This window comes from Pleurodeles waltl, chromosome 3_1 (assembly GCF_031143425.1).
Source record: "Pleurodeles waltl isolate 20211129_DDA chromosome 3_1, aPleWal1.hap1.20221129, whole genome shotgun sequence".
Lineage (NCBI taxonomy): Eukaryota > Metazoa > Chordata > Amphibia > Caudata > Salamandridae > Pleurodeles > Pleurodeles waltl.
The window spans coordinates 1,640,205,060-1,640,224,574 of record NC_090440.1 but is presented as its reverse complement, the minus strand read 5'-3'; the positions used below and the strand labels follow the sequence as shown (position 1 = coordinate 1,640,224,574).

Below are 19,515 nucleotides of genomic sequence, written 5' to 3'. Positions count from 1 at the left end.
GCATTCCATTATTGAAATAGTTGTTGATCAAAATCAGCCAAAGGGCAGCCTGTGGGCAAAAGGGATTACTTAATGAGCGGATTTAATCATTTTTCCGACTGACTGTGTTTCCGCCCCCACCCTAGAACATTACTTCATGACTCCTGGATGCAGGGATGTAGTTCAGGCAGTCAACGTTTGAAAAACAAGTTTAATAGAAACGATATCAAGAAATTGTATTATATTTGTTATAACTTAATTAACACAGATCACGTTTAATATTTTAAGTAGTTTAAACATTTGCATGTGTTCTTGAATGTCTGTTACATGTACGGCAAAGGCAAGGTTTTTGATAAACCATTTTAGAGATAGTGACGGCCAACTTCGGCACGAGGGCTATTGTTAACCAAACAGGAGCCTCTGCTTCCAAATACATTTTGATGGCGTCACTTTCATAGAGCTTCTAGTTGTAGCAATCCAGGAGTAATACCGTGTGGGCAGAGGATCTCCACCAGAAACAAAAAACTACAAAAAGGCACAATATGGAAATTTTCATCAAAAACTATGGTGCACCAGAAAAAAGATGTGTTCTGAAGGTCTGAAATCAACTGCACACACATAGCCACCTTCAATGGAATGTCCGCTTTTAGGAGCGGCGTCCCGCGTGGACAGGAACACGGGCGCTTCATTTACTCACTCCCACCTCCCGCGATTCAGCCAATTTCTACTATTCTTTCACTGATTGCGAAAAAACGTGGCTGTGCAGAATAAAAGAATACATTTGAAAAAATAAAACGGTTTCCTGACCTGCATGGCATAAAGGATAGCGAGAGTGAGTCCAACCCAGCTGTGCAGACTGTACATGTTGGGAATGCTCTTGGCATTGTGGAAATCAAACACAGCGACCAGGGACACCACCACGAGAATCAGGGCAATGCAATGCAGCCCAGCATGGATGAACTTCATCAGCAGCTTGCTGCATTTCCACGTCCAGGGTAAGCGGTACACGACGATCGCTGAAAGAAACGAAGACGTACATGGGAACAAGCGGCTGCTGATTCCGGCTGACAACGGTTCATACATCAAAGAATAGAAATCCGCTTGCTTTTGTTATTTGATATTTGCAAAGAGCACAAATAGCCATTAGTATGGCATTGCTACACTTCTGCAGAGTAAACTCTTCACTGCTTTCTATGGAAGGTGTGTGTCGATCAATAGACGTATGAAACTAACCTTGCAACATTTGGAAAATAAGTGCATGTTACATATATTTATTATACCTATATATATATAATATATATATGTATATATTATACGTATATATGCATATACATGCATATATAGAGAAAGCTACATTTTTTTTTAGAGATATATATATATATATATATATATATATATATATATATGTATATATATATATACACACACACACACAAGGAAGGGTACATAAACGTATTTCATCATGATGGAAAACGATATGGAAAACATGACAAGGTTCCCTGCGAATTAGGATTTCATCATCATAATATCAACCCACCAAAGCGCTCTGTAGTGTATTACCGTCGCCTGGGTTCCTAGGATTATGGGATATGGAGGACCAAAGTATGCAACAAAAATACAAATTGTGCACCACTTTCTCTGACTATTATTTTCCCCCATTTTGCAAGAAACAATATTTTTTATGAAACCTGCAAATTATGCAGCTACAGTGGGAAATACATAATTAGGAGGTAAGTGCTGCAGCCAGAGAATCATTAAATTCACTTGCCCGCCCCCTAGCCTATTGTTTTAACATACATTTATTCAAGAAAGACAAACAATACCCAAAGATTATATTTCTAATCAGCATCTATTACTAGTTGCACTTTGAAGAAAACAACTTTTTCACGCTTATTACTAAAAAATAAATAGGTAATATAAAACTATATAGTGGGTTACATGTAACATGGTCCTGCATTGCAATATAGGGGTTCTGGTGACATTTATAAACCACTCAGCTATTGACCTTGTGGCTTATGATGTCAGCAAACCTGTCAACGGCAATACTGAACCATATTACAAAGTCACCCATTATGTATCCTCTATATATATTATTTCAGCTGAAAAAATGACAAGTAAAATTCACTCAGCTAGAAGGTTTTGTTAGGGCACCGGCAGTGGAAAACCAAAAGATAAATAGTGAATACCAATGTCTGATGCAGTGTTTCATACTCTTTACCTTGGTGATCACTTAAGGAATATGCATCAGCACAGAAACCCCCCAGAGAGGCACAGGTTGTAGACAACCAGGAAGGGGTCCACGTTTTCAAAGTGTTGTCTTCCTCATCCCCCATAGGAGACCTTTGCTGTCACAAGATGACTCAGCTCCTCCTTCCTCAATCTCTCTAACAGATGAGACCACTGCTCTAGCAGTCCTTGCTCAAGAGAGGTGAGCAGCCCAGTGCTAGAAGACGGGGATCTCACCAAGTCCCGGTTCTGGCAATTACTGGGCCAGATCTGGGATCTGTCGACCAGAGCTTCATTTGTAAGCGAAAGAGTGCCAGTGCCCAAAGCTCTGTTCTGAAACACGTAGCTGGTTAAATTAAATGTGCATGTACAGAATACAACCTCAGCACTCTTAAATCCACTGCCAGACACCGCTGCCCCTTCGGCTCACTCTTGCAGGTTGTTTTCTTCCTTTGAGACGGTTTTCCCATCTTTCTCTTCCTCCATCTTTGCTGTTTATGTGTTTTTACCTCTTTTACTCTTAAAATTAAGAAAATAAGTGCAGGTTCTCAGAAATAACTGCTGTGCCCCCACCAGTAGCCATCGGCTCAAATTAAGCACAGCCGTCAAACCACGGAAACATGCTGAATTTGTCCTGGTGTCATTATCCAATACCAGTACTTAATTTAGCAGTGTCTGCAAGTTGTCTGCACTCAGTTCGTTGCAGAAACCTGCAGGCAAAGAGTAGGCTTTTTTATTTTCACATCCAGCTGGGCTCAAAACAAAGGCCTGATTTAAAGAGCCATCAGACTTTCTTTTGTTCATGTATGGCCATCTGGAACCTAATACCGAGATTTCAATGCAGAGGAAGAAAACAAAGTCACATAGCATATCACTTAAAAAGAAACTATGACTTGGAGGCAGGTTTTTGACTTTGTTCAACCCCCCAATGTAGGGGATGTGCATGCACTGTAAGAATGCAAGAACTGTCTGTATGAGAAATTACTCAAATTATGATTTAAAAAGCATTTAAAAAGCATCTACTAATTTTTTATTTAATTCCTTTACAGTGCTACTCATCCCAGAGTAGGGTGTCAGAGTGCTTTACATCACACACAATAAATCATACAAGTGGGTAAATCAATATACAGGAAATGTTGCATAAGCTAATGAGAGTCATATGGGGTAGGAATCACAAAATGTCCATACTGGTAGACGTTATATGTTAAGAGTAAAAAGTATGGATAAACACAAAGTCAGGATATAAAACATAAAGCAGTGTTTGTGGTTGTCTATACTGACAATACTTTGTTACCTCCCAAAGGAACCCTTCTTTCTAATCTAAGAATAATAACAGGTTGACACAAAAACAATAGGACCTAAGCCCATGACTTACAGTTTGCATGCAGCTCCTTGATTACGGTAAATAGATCACTGTGCTGTATTAGAAGGACCTTAATGTATGAAATGGAAGGAAGAAAATTATTTCAGTGTCAAAAGCAGGAGCCTGCTAATCAGATTAAATACACATCTGTAACCTGAATGTTACCTGACGTGCCGTGCAGCGGAGACAATAACCCTTTCTGTTATTTTATGAGTCAAAACTGTAACTGGAAGCTGGGTGAATGACTGGGCCTCCCGCAGTAGTGACCATTAAGGGCAGCTTCTGGTTAATTTAACTGAAGTTACTTCACATAACTTATTACACCAGAACATTACTCCACCAAATGGGCTGTCTAGGGAAATGTGGACACAACGGCACATTTATCCACAAAAGGTGGCATTTCCCGGGTATACGCCCTTTCTGGGAATATGTGAAGTACTCCCTGGAAGGGAGGGGTGGTGGGAACACCTTTTGACCGGACAACCAGGTGGCCCTGCTGGGCATTTGGGGGTCCTTGGAGCTTCTGAGATATCAGAAGCTTCTGGTAAATGGGGGCTTCATGGCTTCAAAACACGACATCTCCCAGAGCTGGGAAAGTGAGACACACCCATCCTCCAGAAAGTGGGAAGAGGGAATGGCTCAATGTAAAATAATTGAACAAGAAGTGAACAGGGGGAGAGGCAACGAAAATACGTTTAAAAAGCTTTGGGGGCCCTGGGACCCAGGTGGGGAGGACTAGCAGGGGCACTGACAACGGGGCCCAACACAGTGGGAAGACAATGGTGGCGTAGGGACGAAGGGAGGTGCGACCACATAAACACAATGGAACCTACCACAAGTTGATTCAAAATAGTATATCCGGTGATTGTCACAGACTGTAACATGATTAAATTTACAGGATCATATGTAGTAGTGCCAGTGTACTGTTTGAATGTGTAACACTCGTTCATGCTCAATACACCATGTAATGTGATGTTTCAAAATAAAAACAAAATGCAAAAAAACTGTAACTGGACAAAACCGAGACCTGTCTCAGAACTGTTAACCACTTGAGTTATCTTATCACCATTATATCTCCTCAAATATTGCTACACATATATATCTGCAGCAGGTATTTTAACCCTTTAAGATATTTTAAAATGCAGCCTCTTTGTGGCGGATTAAGTAAGTTAGGAAAGATTTTGTGTCACATACATATTTACATTCTTGTTTCCAATTGCTGTGCAGCAGATTAAAAAAAAATATATATATATATATATAAGATTACCGTCAGACTCTGCTTTTCGAGCTCTGTCCCTCGTAATTCCACCCCAATTTCTCTCCCACCCTTTGACCCCAATTTATGGGTTCCCGGAGTACATTTATTCATATTCCAGCGCTGGTTTAAGTTGACACAATGTGTGCCAATGTATCTGCCTGGTGAGCAGTTTCTGTAGTGCAATAACACGGCCCGTTATGCGGCCTTTTAAATGGGATTTCTCCTGCTTCCCAAGGTGTAATTTACATAATCACGCTCCGAGCTGGTGCAGTCTGCACTAGGTAGACCCTCTAACACTGCTAGGTTCTGATAGACGCTGAGTTTCTACTGAGTTCTGCTTCTGAAATATGCAGCATTTAGCGAACACAATGTTTTTACTGGATTCAGTTTCCAGTGCCAAGCGTAAGAGATAAAAAAAATATGAAACTCTGCTTCCACTCTGCATTCCCTGCTCCTCTATAAACCTACACTTTTTTCGCTAATGCAGATGCAAATTAATATTTCTCAATACACCATGAAAAAAGCACCATCAAAAAATAAATATTGTAGAACTTCCACTCTACCCGTTAGAACAGTCTCCAAAATCACCTTCTTTCGACTGATTTTCTATTTGCTAAGTGAGCTTTCAAAGTCATAATTTTCTACTAATTTACTAAATCGATGTGAAGCTTCATTGCTACCTATTTTTGTTGAATAAACGTTTTTTCAAAAGCTGCTTTTTAAATAGACAATCTAAACAATGAGTGTTGGGTTTTTAAATCCATTTTTTTTGTTGGACGCGTGTGCTGTGAAGGTATCTTTGCTTCTGCGTCCTGACAGAAGCGCCTTCCATGAGTTTAGCTTTGCAGGACCGCTACTCCGCCACTGGCTTCACAAAGACACAACTAGCTCAAGAGGGCAGGCAGTGTTATATGCACAGCAGAAGCACGCCTTATACGGCAACTATGAAAAATACCGCACAACAATAGCAAACGTAAACAGAGAAGTCCATTCGGTAAGAAACAATTCCACGTACCCGCATGTCCAACAATGGGCGCTGTTCTCTATATCCCAAATCACTTGTGAGGTTCTCTCCGCCACATGACTACCCAGACTCACTTACCTCACTTTGGTTTTATGGTTTTAAAACGAGTGCCTTCACCACGCATGATAAATATTTTGCTGATGACGTCAGTTTTTTAATCACTACCTCAAACGGCCCAGCCTTAAATTTTTCATTTCTGACATGGTAGGTCTTTTTGATTTTTATCACGTCCACCCACGTTTTTTTCGTTATCCTTGGTACAATGTAACTGGTCTCATCTCTCCTTAGTCTACGCTGCTTCCGTACTGTTCCGCATTTTAGTTTCTTTGTAATTTTGACAGTAAAAATGTTCTTGATTCCTAGCAACAGAATGGACAGGAAAAAGCTAAAATAAATTGAGTGTCACGTTTCCTGGGCCTCCCCCAAGGGTTGTCGATTGAACATCAGTTCGATATCGTGTTAAACCATTAGCTTTCAAGAAGGACTGGATTTCAGTATGTGAGGAATTCAGATACATATACTGCAAATTTACGCTTAACCAATTTACTTGTGGAAGAGCTACACATTGTTTTGTGGAGATATTTGATTTGATTTATGATGCAGGAATCAGACAATTCACCCCAGTAGACGGGGGAGTGCTACCTGTCCAAAGAGATTGTGCATGCAACTTTTTACATGGCTTGGATTTGTGGGACCGCATGAGATAGGACTTGTAGGTACATGGTGCTGGCTGGGTGGCTGGGAGGCTCTTAGGGTGCTTCTGTAGCCACGCCCAATATTTAAAAATAGCTCATTTTATGTTTTGGAAACCAATAAAAATTCTTTAAAAAAAAATAACTGATGAATTTCCCTGGGAAGGACTGTCCAGGGAATGAATATTAGATCATGGATTTCAACTAGGTTGAGGTGTAATGTAGCAGTTTCTAAAAGGCCCAGTCATGTTGCACAGGTCATATAGTGTAAATCTCCCACCCCCGTGAAAGGGAGTACGCTCACAGAACGTGGCCATGGGATGTTGAGAGAGTGTTTATTCGAGAGAGGTTAATAAATTGTCTCCAGTAAAAGTAAAGTGAGAAATGATGTGGCTACATCGCAATACATCACACTCCACAAAAAGTGTGCGTTTTTTACTACATTATTTTTTTTCGATGTTGACATGCTTTTCAAGTCACTTCACTCCTTCCACATACTCACTTTAATGCTTTTGGCTATTCACATACTAAAAATGTCCGAGCACAATTTACCTTTCCAAACTCAAGCAACTTTGAATTATGCTCCCAGGGCAAACTTTTAACCCACAAATCATCCATTGAACTAGTCTTTCCAACATATGGGCAGTTCTGCTGTTTTTTGTAGGAAGGAAGGTGGTGGCATCACTGTTTTCATGAGGACAAAAGAGATTTAGCACAAATCTCTGTATCTGGAAAGGAACAACTGTCACTGAGAAGAAAAGACCCTGAGGCCCTCTTTATGACTTCGGCTGTCTTTTCCTAAGACTGCTGAAGCCACGGGCTCCAGAAGACCACCAGTGCTGGCGGTCTTCTGACTGCCATATTACAAGTACTGAAGGATTTCCACCACAATTTGGGCGGAAATCCTCCAGTAGTAGTGCTTGCAGTCGGAGGCACAGAGGCTGTTCCACTGCCGGCCCCAACTTGTCAAAAGGACTCCGCCAGCTGTATTACGACCAGTTATATGACCTGGCGGTGTCCTGATGGTGGGGCTCTGCCGGTGGAGGGAGCGCCTGGTCCCATTCCCTCAGGGAGGAGCACCTCGTCGGATGAGGTAAGTGTCCTCCGCAAGGGGAGGGGTGCAGGGTGTGTGAATGGATGTGTGTGAATGTGTATATGCATGTTATGAATGGGGGTAGGGAGGGGGAGTGTTTGTGCGTGTGTGCATGTGTGTCTGTGTGTAACTGTGGTGATGGCGATGCATGTGTGGGTGAATGTGAATGCTGGGTAGGGGTGCGTGAGTGCATGCATGTAGATAGGGGTGGGGGTTGTGTGTGTATACATGTTGTTCAGATTAAGCATTTAAATAGATCCATATAAATCTACTTGCACTGTGACTGCTTTTCCAAGAGGATCCTGGAATATTTCATATTGATAAGTCTTTGAAATTATGCTGGGCATTGGACAGACCAAAATGCTTAGGAGATAATTGTAATGTACAAAGTGAGAATGAAAGGCTGACTTCCAATATCCCGTGGATGTATTCCTAATACATTATGTGTCCCATGAAGTTCAGTTTCATATACCAACAGGCTCTTTCAACATCATACAATAAGGGCAATGTGTGGAAGAAGATACACACTTTTAATAGTTATTTCATTTACTTCCTGGAAATCTATTCATGGTCGTAGATCTTTACTCTTCTTATTCACAACAAAGTTTCTGCTGGAGATTGGGAGTGCAGAAAAAATAACCTTAGGGTCCACGCCGCCCAAAACTGTGTGTGTATTCTTACTCAGTCAGGTGTAAAGAGATACAAATGGCACATGTGTGTTTCTAATTGATTTTTGTCTGTGATTTTACCAAAGCACAGCCAAAAATACATCACCAGAATATTGTGGTCGGCCACCGATGACATTTGAATCATCTTAGACCGAGGAGAAACAGCGGCCTTCATCCTGCTCGACCTCTCTGCAGCGTTTAACGCTGTCTCCTCTAACACCCTCATCAGAAGACTCCAAGAGACAGGCAGATTGGCATACGAGGATCTACTTTCAAATGGATCTGTTCCTTCTTCACAGGAAGAACCCGAAGGATCAGGCTGCCACGCTTCACATCAGAGGCCAAGTCATTGAAATGTGGAGTCCCTCAGCCCACCCTTTTCAACATATACATGACACCATTCACCAATATTATCCGATCACATGACATCACTGTCATCTTCTAAGCCTATGACACCCAACTCATCCTTGTCTTGATGGACAAAAAACCTCTGCCAGAACCAACTTCACAAACTGCATGACCTGGTAGCAGATTGGATGCAAACCAACTGCCCGCAGCTCAATTCCAACAAGATGGAAGTACAGGTCTTCAGCAACAATACCTACCCATGGGACTCCACCTGGTGGCCGTCGGAGCTAGGACCGACTCTCACAGGCCATGCACAAAATCTAGGGATTACCCTGGACATCAAGCTCAACATGATGGCTCAAGTCAACGCAGTGTGCACCTCATGCTTCCACATCCTACGCATGCTGCAAAAATCTTCAAATGGGTGCCTTAAAAACAACTCTTACACAGGCTCCAGACCATCCAGAACACCACTGCAAGGCTCATACTGACCTCTTACGCCACATCCACATCATATAGCACCTCAGGAAGCTTCACTCACTCTTTATTCACAAGTGCAGCAAGTTCATACTTCTCACGCACATATACAAAGCCCTACACAAAACAGGACCAACCTACCTTAATAGTGGAATACACTTTCACCAATCCACCAGACACCAACGCCCTGCCTCACTCGCACACATTCTCCGCAACCACAAAAGCAAAACTGGAGGTTGCTCATTCTCCTACATCACACCCAAGACATGGAACAACCTCTCTCAACACATCTGAGCCTCCTTCTCTCTTCTTGAGTTCCACAAGAAGCTGAAGACCTGGCTCTTCCTATAAGCACCTTAAGGACTACAAACCTACACACCTGCCCAAGCGCCTGGATACCCTTTTGGGTGATTAGTGCGCTATCCAAAGCAACATAACATAATATTAAGCTTAATAGTTGATAGAATCTTCAGTGAGGACAGCCAAAACGAATTCTAAATTGCACTAGGAGGCAGAGTTGTGTTTCCCCAACAATAAACCTGTTAACCTTTCTAGGGACTGAGAAATATCCAAAGTAAATGGAATATGCAGTTAACATGTAGAGTTGAATAACTCCGAGAAACAAGAGGGAAGATCAACGAAACAAAATCATACAAAGAGAGAGCAATCAATTTTTGCAAAGGATACAGATGTGAATAGCCTTTCCAGAAGAAAGCCGCTCCCTTTTATAGTGGTGTACTGCAGGACATATGCCCAACTCTGTAGTTTCTGAGCACGCACAAGGAAAAGATGCTGCATGCTTAAGCAGGTTCGGTTAAAAATGTAGATGGCATCCTTAGGGCTCCATATCCGTTATCTGTGTGAGTAGCACTATTGCAGGGTTATCTCCTTGTTGTCCCATTTTCATAAAGAGAACACGGATGAGAAGTTCCGGGTCACTAAACTCCCCTCTCCTATAGCTGGATTTCCCAAACTTTTCTAAATCAAACATGTAGGCAATTAAGTCTGGGATCCTACGAGAAAGTGCCCTTATTTTGCCTTCAAAAGAGGATTCACTTTTAGGGACTATCTAGTTCATGCACAATTCTGGAATAAAACCAAAGTAAGACCTCAATACAGTACAATATGGGATTTACTTTCTGTACAAGGCCCCTTTCCCTGTGGATATTGTTTGGTTTGTGGCCAAACAAAGCCCACTATGACATTTCAACGGGGTTTCATCACCCCAATTGGTTTAAAAACTATTCACTAACTGTGACAGCAGAAATCTCATCTTTGTTACCACATGTTCATGTGGCCACATGTATGTGGGTATGACCACAAATAAAATATAAGTGCAAATTCAGGAGCACAAACGTACAATTAGGCGTGCTACTCCCACCCTAAAACTTGTTCACCACTTTAGGGAAGACAAATACAGTGCATTCTTTAAAGTGGATGATCATTCAAAATGTGTAAAAAGCAAAGTGATTTTAGAACTAGGTTACATTTGGAGCACAAGTGGATCTATAATGTACGTAGTGACCAAAAGGGTTTGACTGATGACACAGAGTTACCGGCCCTTAGTCATTAAACATACTTTCATTTCTTATTCACCATGGTCCCAGTTAGGATGAAAATATACGTTAGTACCCTCTTTTGCATTGCAACATTGTTCTGATTGGTCTATAAAAAACGATAGGGGTGTTTGGATACAATATTCCTCTACAGGAGATAATGGTGGGTCTCCTTTTTTATTTTTTCAAACCAGTACAAGTGGTTGTTTAAAAAACGTTTTGGAATAAGATGTGAACTCTCACTCTTAAAAAAAAAAAAAAAAAAGGTCACATGTGAAAAGGCATCCTAATTCACACTTTGCACACACTCCAAACGCCTATCCTATGACCACTTTGTTTGTCTTTATTTATGGTTTGTATTCCTAGGAAGAGAAATTTTCCTATTGGTGCTACCAGCTCTTAACGGGTCCAGATGCTGGTAAAAGAATCCCAGAGGTACATTCCTTATTGCCCTGAACTGGACATGCTCAACCTCTTTTATAGTGAAACATGGGGTCCGCCAGGGAAGTGAAATAGCTCCCTTTTTGTTTTTATTTTATATTAAGGGGTTGGGAACTGCTATAAAGAATTCTGAGGCTGATGTTTTATCGGTTAATAAAAAACGTGTTCCAGCGCTCTTATAGGCAGATGACGCTGTGTTGCTTGCCAGAACAGTTAATAGTCTAAAGGTTTTGATTTCTTCCTTTGTGCTGTTTATGAAACATTTAGAGCTAGAAACCAATTTATCAGAAACCTTTATTATGGTTTGCGGGCCAAGAAATGCTAAAACTCACCAAATAAGTATTGACGAGAGAGGGGATTAATCGAGAAAGGGACCCAGTTACCCTATTTAGGTATAATGTTTGATAGTGGGTGCACTTGGACCCTGTGTGTTAACAATAGAAAAAAATACTTTTTGCAGATAGTTGGTACAGTGTTCTCCCTCGCCTCTTCCATCGGAAATAAGCCCATTCTTCTCTTGCTAGAAACCTATAGGAGGAAGTGTCTGCCCATTCTGAGCAATGTGGCAGGGGTATGGCATTATAGGGTTGTGGGTTGTGTTCAAGGGTTATAGGGATGTGAGTTGTGTTAAATCGGAGAACAGAATGTGTTGTCGTCTTCTGGGGGTCCCTCTAACATCATCCTATTTTTCTATCTAGCAAGAACTGAGCCTGGAGTATATTGAAGACCAGATTAACCTTGCCCCTTTGTTGTTGTGGTGCTCAATATGGCAAAAGGAAGAAGCTAGTCTGAATAAAGAGATTATTTTAGACTGCCTTGCATGTGACTACTGGAAAAAGATATCTTGGTTTAAATATATTCGGGAGACAACTCTGGTTCTAAGATTTGCCAATTTATGAGAAACCTTCAGTCATTTGCTAAAGGGATAGAGGGTGGGTCAGGGAGTTTTTTTTTCTTCAACAGAAGGGCTAAGAGAGAAGGCACAGATCTCTTTCAAAGCCCTCACTGAGGGATTACTGCCTTACACAAACCACACTAGGGGTTCCACCTTACTGGAGTCTGGTGCCAGGATCTCTGGAGCGTATGCTGTTATCCCGTTTTAGACTAGGCTCAATCAGGTGCCTACTCTGTTTCCCACAAGGGCAATTTGCCACCTCTGATATTTGCATATGCCCCCGAGATGAAATGTCACCCCTGACCTTATTGCACTTTGTTTTCTTTTGTAGGTTTTACCTCCCCTTGACTAAATGTTATTTGCTTCCTGTGTTAAGGAAGCATACTTTTAACAAGTGTAGAGTAGTGTTGCTGTATTTGTTGTAATTGGACTGTCTTGATGTTTGTATCGCAGTAGGGCATTTTTTTCAAAAATGCACTTGGTCTGTGTAACACCATGATGTTTTAATGCCATCCTTTAGCTCTGACAGTTTAAAAAACAAAATATTGAATTAAAAGTATTAAAAGCTCCCGGCTGTGTTTCAGGGTGCGGCGCTGATCCCCGGATTGAGCGTGCCGACAGCAGGATATAGTGCTGACCCCGGGAGGAGAATGCGCGAGTCCCGACATGCAAGCCTTCAGGCGGCCGCTGAGGAGCGGCGGAGGCGGCAGGTGAGAAGGAGCCCCACGCGGCTGTGGGTCGTCTCCCCCCCTGACCCTGGAGGGCCGACCGGGCCGGTGGCCTAATCGAGGAAGGGGCAGCCTCGGGCCCGAGATCTGGCCTCGGGCTGTGCGTGAGGAGGTGGCTGCCTCCGGGACAGGAGCGGCCTGAAGTACTGCAACACACTGTGCCTGGCCTCATACCCGGAGCAGAGTCAAACGAACTGCCTGGTCGCGGGGGCGCGGCTCTCAGAAGGAATACAAGCCTCCCATTGAGCAGCCGGGAGCATGAGGGGCGGCGGCCTGGCTGTGGGGGCCGCGACCTCCTACTGGTAGATTGGCCCTGGGCCTAGTGAGTGAGGACAGGGGCCCCTGGGGCTGGTTTGGCCCGGATCTTGGATGCGCTCGGCTGGGAGGTCGCCGCTGGAGCGGGGGCCGGCAGGGCGGGCAGCAGCAGTGGTGGAGCCCGCAAGAGGAGTGCTGGACTTCCTGGTGCCCTGTGACAGGCTACATCTGAAAGGTCCTTGGTGCTCAGTTCGGGATGTGAGGGGCCCCTTTGCTGCTGTGGCCAACCTGGAACACCTGGATGCTGGCCGGATGCAGCCGGGTGGATGCTGCTCTGCCCCTGGTGGGGTCTGCTTGTTGTAAGGTGGGCTTGCCAGCGACGGCCTGCTGTGCGGCCATCGGAACGGATTGCCTCCCCTGGATCGTCCGGGCTGGACTGGGGAACTCCCCCCACCGGGAAGTGTCCTGTTAAGACCTGGGGACACAAGAGATAGCACTGGGATTGGAAACCAGTCCTGAATTTTACGGGGCGCGGGGAGGCTGCGTCGCACCCTGGAATAAACATGGGGAAGGATAGAGCAAACAGGCAACCGCCGCCCTCCCAGCAGAAGATCGACCAGTTCACCACACCGGCTGCCTCTCGGAGTGATGGGGACGCGATCTCCGGAGGCCCGGCGCCGGATGGGGTGTATGCCATCCTTCAGGCGATCCAATCATCACAACTAGCCGTGGAGACTAAGATAATAGAGGTAAGAGAGGATATGGGCCTCATCAGACAAGATCTCAGGAATTCAGTGGGCCGGATCACTGAAGTAGAGGGCTGTGTCTCACAGGCTGAGGAGGAATTGGCCGACCTCAGAACCAAGGTGGCTCAGTTGCAAACCTGAACTGGTAAACTTCATCGTCGTGACGAAGATGCCAAAAACCGCTCTAGGCGCAACAACCTTCGCTTTATAGGATTCCCATATGGAGCAGAGGAGAATAAGGCCTCCGAATTTTTAGAGCATTGGATTAGGTCCTGGATGCCGGACCAATCCCTCTCGTCCTGGTTTGCAATCTAGTGCGCCCACAGGGCCCTGACCCCGCGACCCCCTCCGTGTGGTCCCAAGAGACCGATGATTGCTCGTTTTCTAAACTTTAAAGACTGGGACAGCATCCTTAGGGAGGCCAGGAGCTTGGTTGACCTCCACTGGGAGAACAACAAAATCCTAATATTCCCGGACTACACCCATCAGGTCCAGACCCGGCGTCGGTCATATGAACACGTTAAACAAATACTCAGGGCCATGCAACTTTCCTACATGCTCCTTTTCCCAGCGCGTTTAAAAGTCCTTATGGCCGGAAAGACCTACTTTTTTGAATCCCCAGAGGAGGCGTGGGACTGGCTGACTGAAGAGCGCGTCGGGCCACAGAAGTGTCCCACTAGGCCGGCTGGGGGCTCCCTCGGGAGTGGACTGCCCACTCGGACGGGACAACGGAGGGGCCGAAGGCGTACCCGTTCAAGATGCGGGCTGAGTGGTCCCTGGGGGCCTGAGACCCGGCACAGGTGACGGACGGCGACCGCCTGAGCCAGTCCCCGACGCTTGGCTGACGCAAGAAACATGACCTCATCTATGGTCGATAGATCTTGATGGATCCGCCCAGAGCTGACAAGCACAGTTCGGAACAGGGCCCTGTTGGCAGCCGGGTGGCCCGTCCACCGCCAAAACTCTTTACTTTTCATGGTTTTGACTTCTGTCCATCGATTGTAGATGATCCGTTTTGCAAGGAGGTGTCCACAACTCCACTCCAACAACAGTTTAGCTAGCTGTATTGTTTTTGTTGGGTAGTTAGGCGACAGATGCTTCCGGGGTAGAAGTATGGGGCGGGGAGTGGTTGGGGGGTGAAAAGTTCACTATTGAGTTAAGAGGTATAGTGTTTGTACGTTTCCTTTTTTGTTTTGGAATTTTATTTTATTGTTCAAGACGGTCGTCCTGGTGCCCATTGACAGATACTCAACATCTTTATGCTTCTGCTCCCCTCACGCGTGGCCCGCACTGACACTGGTCCTTTCATGGAACGTGAATGGACTCTTAGATAAGATCAAGAGGTCCGCAGTGTATAGCACTCTTTCTCCCGGCACCACGATGGCTCAACAGGGCGCTGGGGAAGACTGGCCACAACGGCCCCCGGAGGAAACTGGAGCAGAGGGTGGAGGACCAGGGGGCGATGGTTCCGCGAGAAGACGGGGCAGCAACGCAGGTGAGTGGGCCGGAATTGACGTCATACCCAGCTCGCCTTGACTTGGTACTACGAGATTTTTGGGCAGATTAAAAGTGGGACCGACTCTTAAATCTAGAATTTGTCCTGGGTGGGTTTCAGAAAGCCAGTGTTATTGGGTTCTGGAACAGGAAAGATACAATTTTGGTCATGGGAAAATGTGATTACTGCCTAAAGAAAGTGAGCTTTTGAATTGATATTATCACGAGGGTCTGTAAAGGAACTAGCCTATCGTGGGTTGGACACCCATTCATGGTATGTGGATCGGGAGTGGAAAGGATTGTATGCGGGGGAGGGTAGAGTCTGCTGTAAGAAAGTGGTGTTGTGTGGTTGTCTGGGGACAGGAAGTGATTGCACTAAGGTCGGGCAAAACTTTAAGCTGTGGGGTCTGTTTTGCAAGCTTTGTCACCACAGGGGTTTGTGGCAGTTAGGGATGTTATTGGATTCAGGGCAGTAGGTGTGATATTTCTGTAAAGAAAATAGTGCAGTGAGGTTGAGCGTTTCAAGGAATGCAGTGGGGGTCTGGGAAGAATAGCCACGAAAAATGGTCTGCACCAGGAAGACATGTCTTTCTGTGCGCTTAAGTAATTGATCTACCGTCTCTGTGCTAGAAAGTAATGGCATGGGTGATTTAGACTGATTTCAAAGTGCAGTAAGTATTGTTGTAAATTCCCAAAGTAAAGAAATTACGCATGGTCTCTCTCCAGGTTGTCGTAGTGCGAGTCGTCCGGAGCAAAGACGTGGGAGGAAAGAGATATGATCCTATGGTCTGGGTCAGGAAAAGATGTCATAGGATTAGGAAGACACAATGTAATTAAGACGTTCACGTAGGTTGCAGGAAGTATATATGTGGCTTGGTCGGGGTGTTACGGGTGGCGTGTGTGATAAGTATTGATGTGGGGAGTTTAGGGCAAGAAGGGATGGATTTGTAAAGGTTACTGGTCCCTAAAACGATTTTCTCGTAGTCGCAGGTGCAGGGAATGATATCCGTGAAGTTTGGGAAGAAAGCAGTGTTGCTTATGTGCTGAGATAGGAAGTGATTCATTGATTACTATTGGTTGGGGAATTGTCTTGCGGCTGAGGGACCTGTGGCGCGAGAAATGTCGTGGATGGGGTTCTGTGTCTTGTTGTAATGTGGTAAGTAGGGGGACTCGTGGGCGATGTGGCTGCTAGGGTTCTGGGGCCTGGCGTGATGTTATAGGTAGTGGTTCACAGTGATGATGTAGGTTAGTAACAGGTCGCACCATTCTGCCATAGCTAATGTTTTCTAAATCAAGCCTTCTGAAGCGTTCAAGAACAAGAGAGTTAAACCTTCAGACCGAACCTGTGTTGGACACCATTATACTTGATAAACCATATTTAAATCCTGTACTTAAAAATGTTGGCAAGTCACTGTCACACGGTGTGTGTACATATTCAGATGACAATGACTTTCAAACACATATATAGAGACAGTGTGTGACTTCCCCAAAATAAATCTCTACATATATGTATATATATCTCCTGCATTCATCTCACCCTGCTACTATGCTCTCCCTAACCCTTCCACATCCTCTTCCCCTCCGCCCCCCTTTTATTCATCCCAAGCCTTTGGATTGAGTAAATGAAGGATAAACTCCCAATTAACACTTCTGGATATCTTTCCTCCTCCACCCCTCCATTACTCCAGTCAATCTAACTAACAAACTCTCATATCCGCAACTCAAATTAACTCCTAATAATACAAAAACTGTACTCATTATTAAATTATACTAATCCATCACTAATTCTTGTTGGGTACCAGAGTAGCATGCTACTCATCGAAAAGCGCTTCGACGCCTCGTCAGGGGTAGTAAGCGCTATATAAATACGATTACAATACAATACAATTACAATAGTTACGCCCCCCCAGTGGTCTTACTACAGGAAACACACCTCCTTGGGACTAAATGCTCCATGCTTGCAAGGGGGTATGGTAAAGTTTACCACTCAAGTTTCTCCAGGGGCTCCAGGGGTGTGGCTATTCTTCTTCACCGCTCATTGCCCATGGTGATCACAGCCTGTCAGTTCGACATGCAGGGTAGATACGTTGCAGTGTCTGGGTCGCTCCATGGGCTGCCGCTCAGCCTCGTATGTGCATATGCCCCCCCCTGACCGGGTTTGACGCCTTTCTACGCTCACTCCGCCAGGTGGTGTCTGGGCTCCCTCAAGGAGCTACACTAATAGGAGGAGACTTTAATGCCGTCCTGGATCCCAGACTGGATGTATCTGGAGACATTACTATCACCAGGTCTGGTCGGGCCTCGGCCCTGAGTGGCTGGGCAGGAAGTCTTGGCCTCTGCGAGGTTTGGAGATCTTGGCATCCTAGGATGCAACAGTATACTCACACCTCAGCAGCTCATGGGACGGACGCCCTAATCGACCTTGTGTTCATGCCAGCTGGGGCTGACATCTTGCCCCACGGGGTCTCTGACCACGCACCAGTTCAAATCCGAATAGGCAGTACAGATCCTGCTCGGCTTCCGACGTGGTTCCTGAACGCTTTGTACCTGCAGGATGGCGACTACACACTAGCGGTCAGAAACCACCTTACACAGTACTTTGAACAGAACGTGGGTTCGGTCCGGTCCCTGGGTATAGTTTGGGCAGCATGTAAGGCTACCGTCAGAGAGCATGCCAAACATCTCCTTCGCATACCTGAGCGTGCCCGCAATTTCCGAGTGTCAGAGCTAGAGGCACGCGCTCTGCGTCTCGAGCGCTCGCACTCAAACTCCGCTTCGGCTTCTTGTCTGAGGCAGCTTATTGGGGTGCGAGAAGAGATTAAACACCTGGTGTTGCAGTCTGCAAAACACATTTGGAGGGCGTTGGCTGCCTGAGTGTATGGTTGGGGAGATAAAAATGGGAAACTCTTACACTGGCTGGCCACACGACCTTTGGCCGACAGGGTTATCCCAGAGATAGTAGACGAAACGGGATCCCTTTCCAAAACACCCATTGAAATCGCACAGAGTTTTGCTTCTTATTACGCACGGCTATATGCGGAGCGCCCCCGGCCGCAGGTGGAGAGGGAGTCCCCCCTCATAAACAAAATTACCCTTCCTAAAATTTCCCAGGTGGTAAGAGAACACCTAGATGAGGCTATCAGCCTGGTAGAAATCACCGAGGCGGTGGCTAATTTATCTAACCTGGCCAAAAGCGGTCAGCGTATCTTACAGATCCTGGACCTCTTTTCAGAGGCCTCTGGCCTTACGCTAAACCCCCACAAATCCCTGCTGGTCCCTCTGCAGCCCTCCAGGGACTGTATTGAGTGGCAACACAACATCCCCATCCTTAGGAACAGTTTTAAATACCTGGGAGTGTTCATTGCACTTATTCCAGAACTAGCATGGGAACCTAATGTCACATCACTTACTAGAAGAATCAAGGACGATTTACAACGTTGGCCATCCCTACCTCTCAATCTACTAGGGAGAATAGCTCTCTATAAAATAATGATTCTTCCCAGGCTCCTTTACTTATTCCAGAATTTCCCATACCCAATCCCTAAGACATGGTTCAAGGAAATGGACTCGATGGCGTGCCAGTTTCTCTGGAGCGGCACCCGTCCTAGACTGGCCCTTTCCACCTGCCAACTGGACGTCTATGATGGAGGGTTGGGAATGTCCAACATTCACTATTACTACCTTGCAATGCATCTGCTCGTAATCAATGACTGGGTAGGAGGTGGTTGGACTGACCCCGCATACCGATTGGAGCTTCAATCACTGAGCTACCATGGGGTCTTCGATGCCATGTATGGTTGCCCGATCCCTAGGAATGTCCCAGATGTGACAAAAATGGTCATAATGGGGTGGCGTGCAGCCCAGAAGGTGTCGGGATGGTGGGGTTGCCTTACTACTTGCAGATGTCGCGGGGCTGGAGGGATTCCAGAGGTGGGACAACATAGGAATCTCCACGCTGGAGGATGTCTGGGGGGGGATCTCATGTGCGGTCCTTCGAGGAGCTCCAGGGGGGACTCTTCTCGCTAAATAAGACACAATTCCATAAATACCTTCAGCTGCGCCACGCTTTGTCAGTGCACATACGAGCGGGAGATGGCGTTCCCGAATGAAGTCCTATGGAGGTGAAAGTGTTGGCAAGGGTGGGGTCTCCCAGATATACCATTCCTTAGTGGCCAACACTACCTGTCCCATTGAGGGGCTCCGCCGGAAATGGGAGGATTCGGTGGGACCGATGGAGGAGGAGGACTGGGTGGAGGCGTTGATGGCCCCTCG

The 19,515-nt window shown here is 45.4% G+C and overlaps 1 protein-coding gene across 1 annotated transcript in view; it reads right to left on the bottom strand.

Annotated features, from left to right (window-relative positions):
• CYBRD1 (cytochrome b reductase 1) overlaps positions 1 to 19,515 on the bottom strand; it is a 103,885-nt gene that overhangs the window by 51,855 nt on the left and 32,515 nt on the right. The window contains exon 2 of the mRNA XM_069225326.1: positions 787 to 995. Within this exon, the coding sequence (XP_069081427.1) occupies positions 787 to 995 (209 nt within the window). The remainder of the gene's footprint in view (positions 1 to 786; positions 996 to 19,515) is intronic.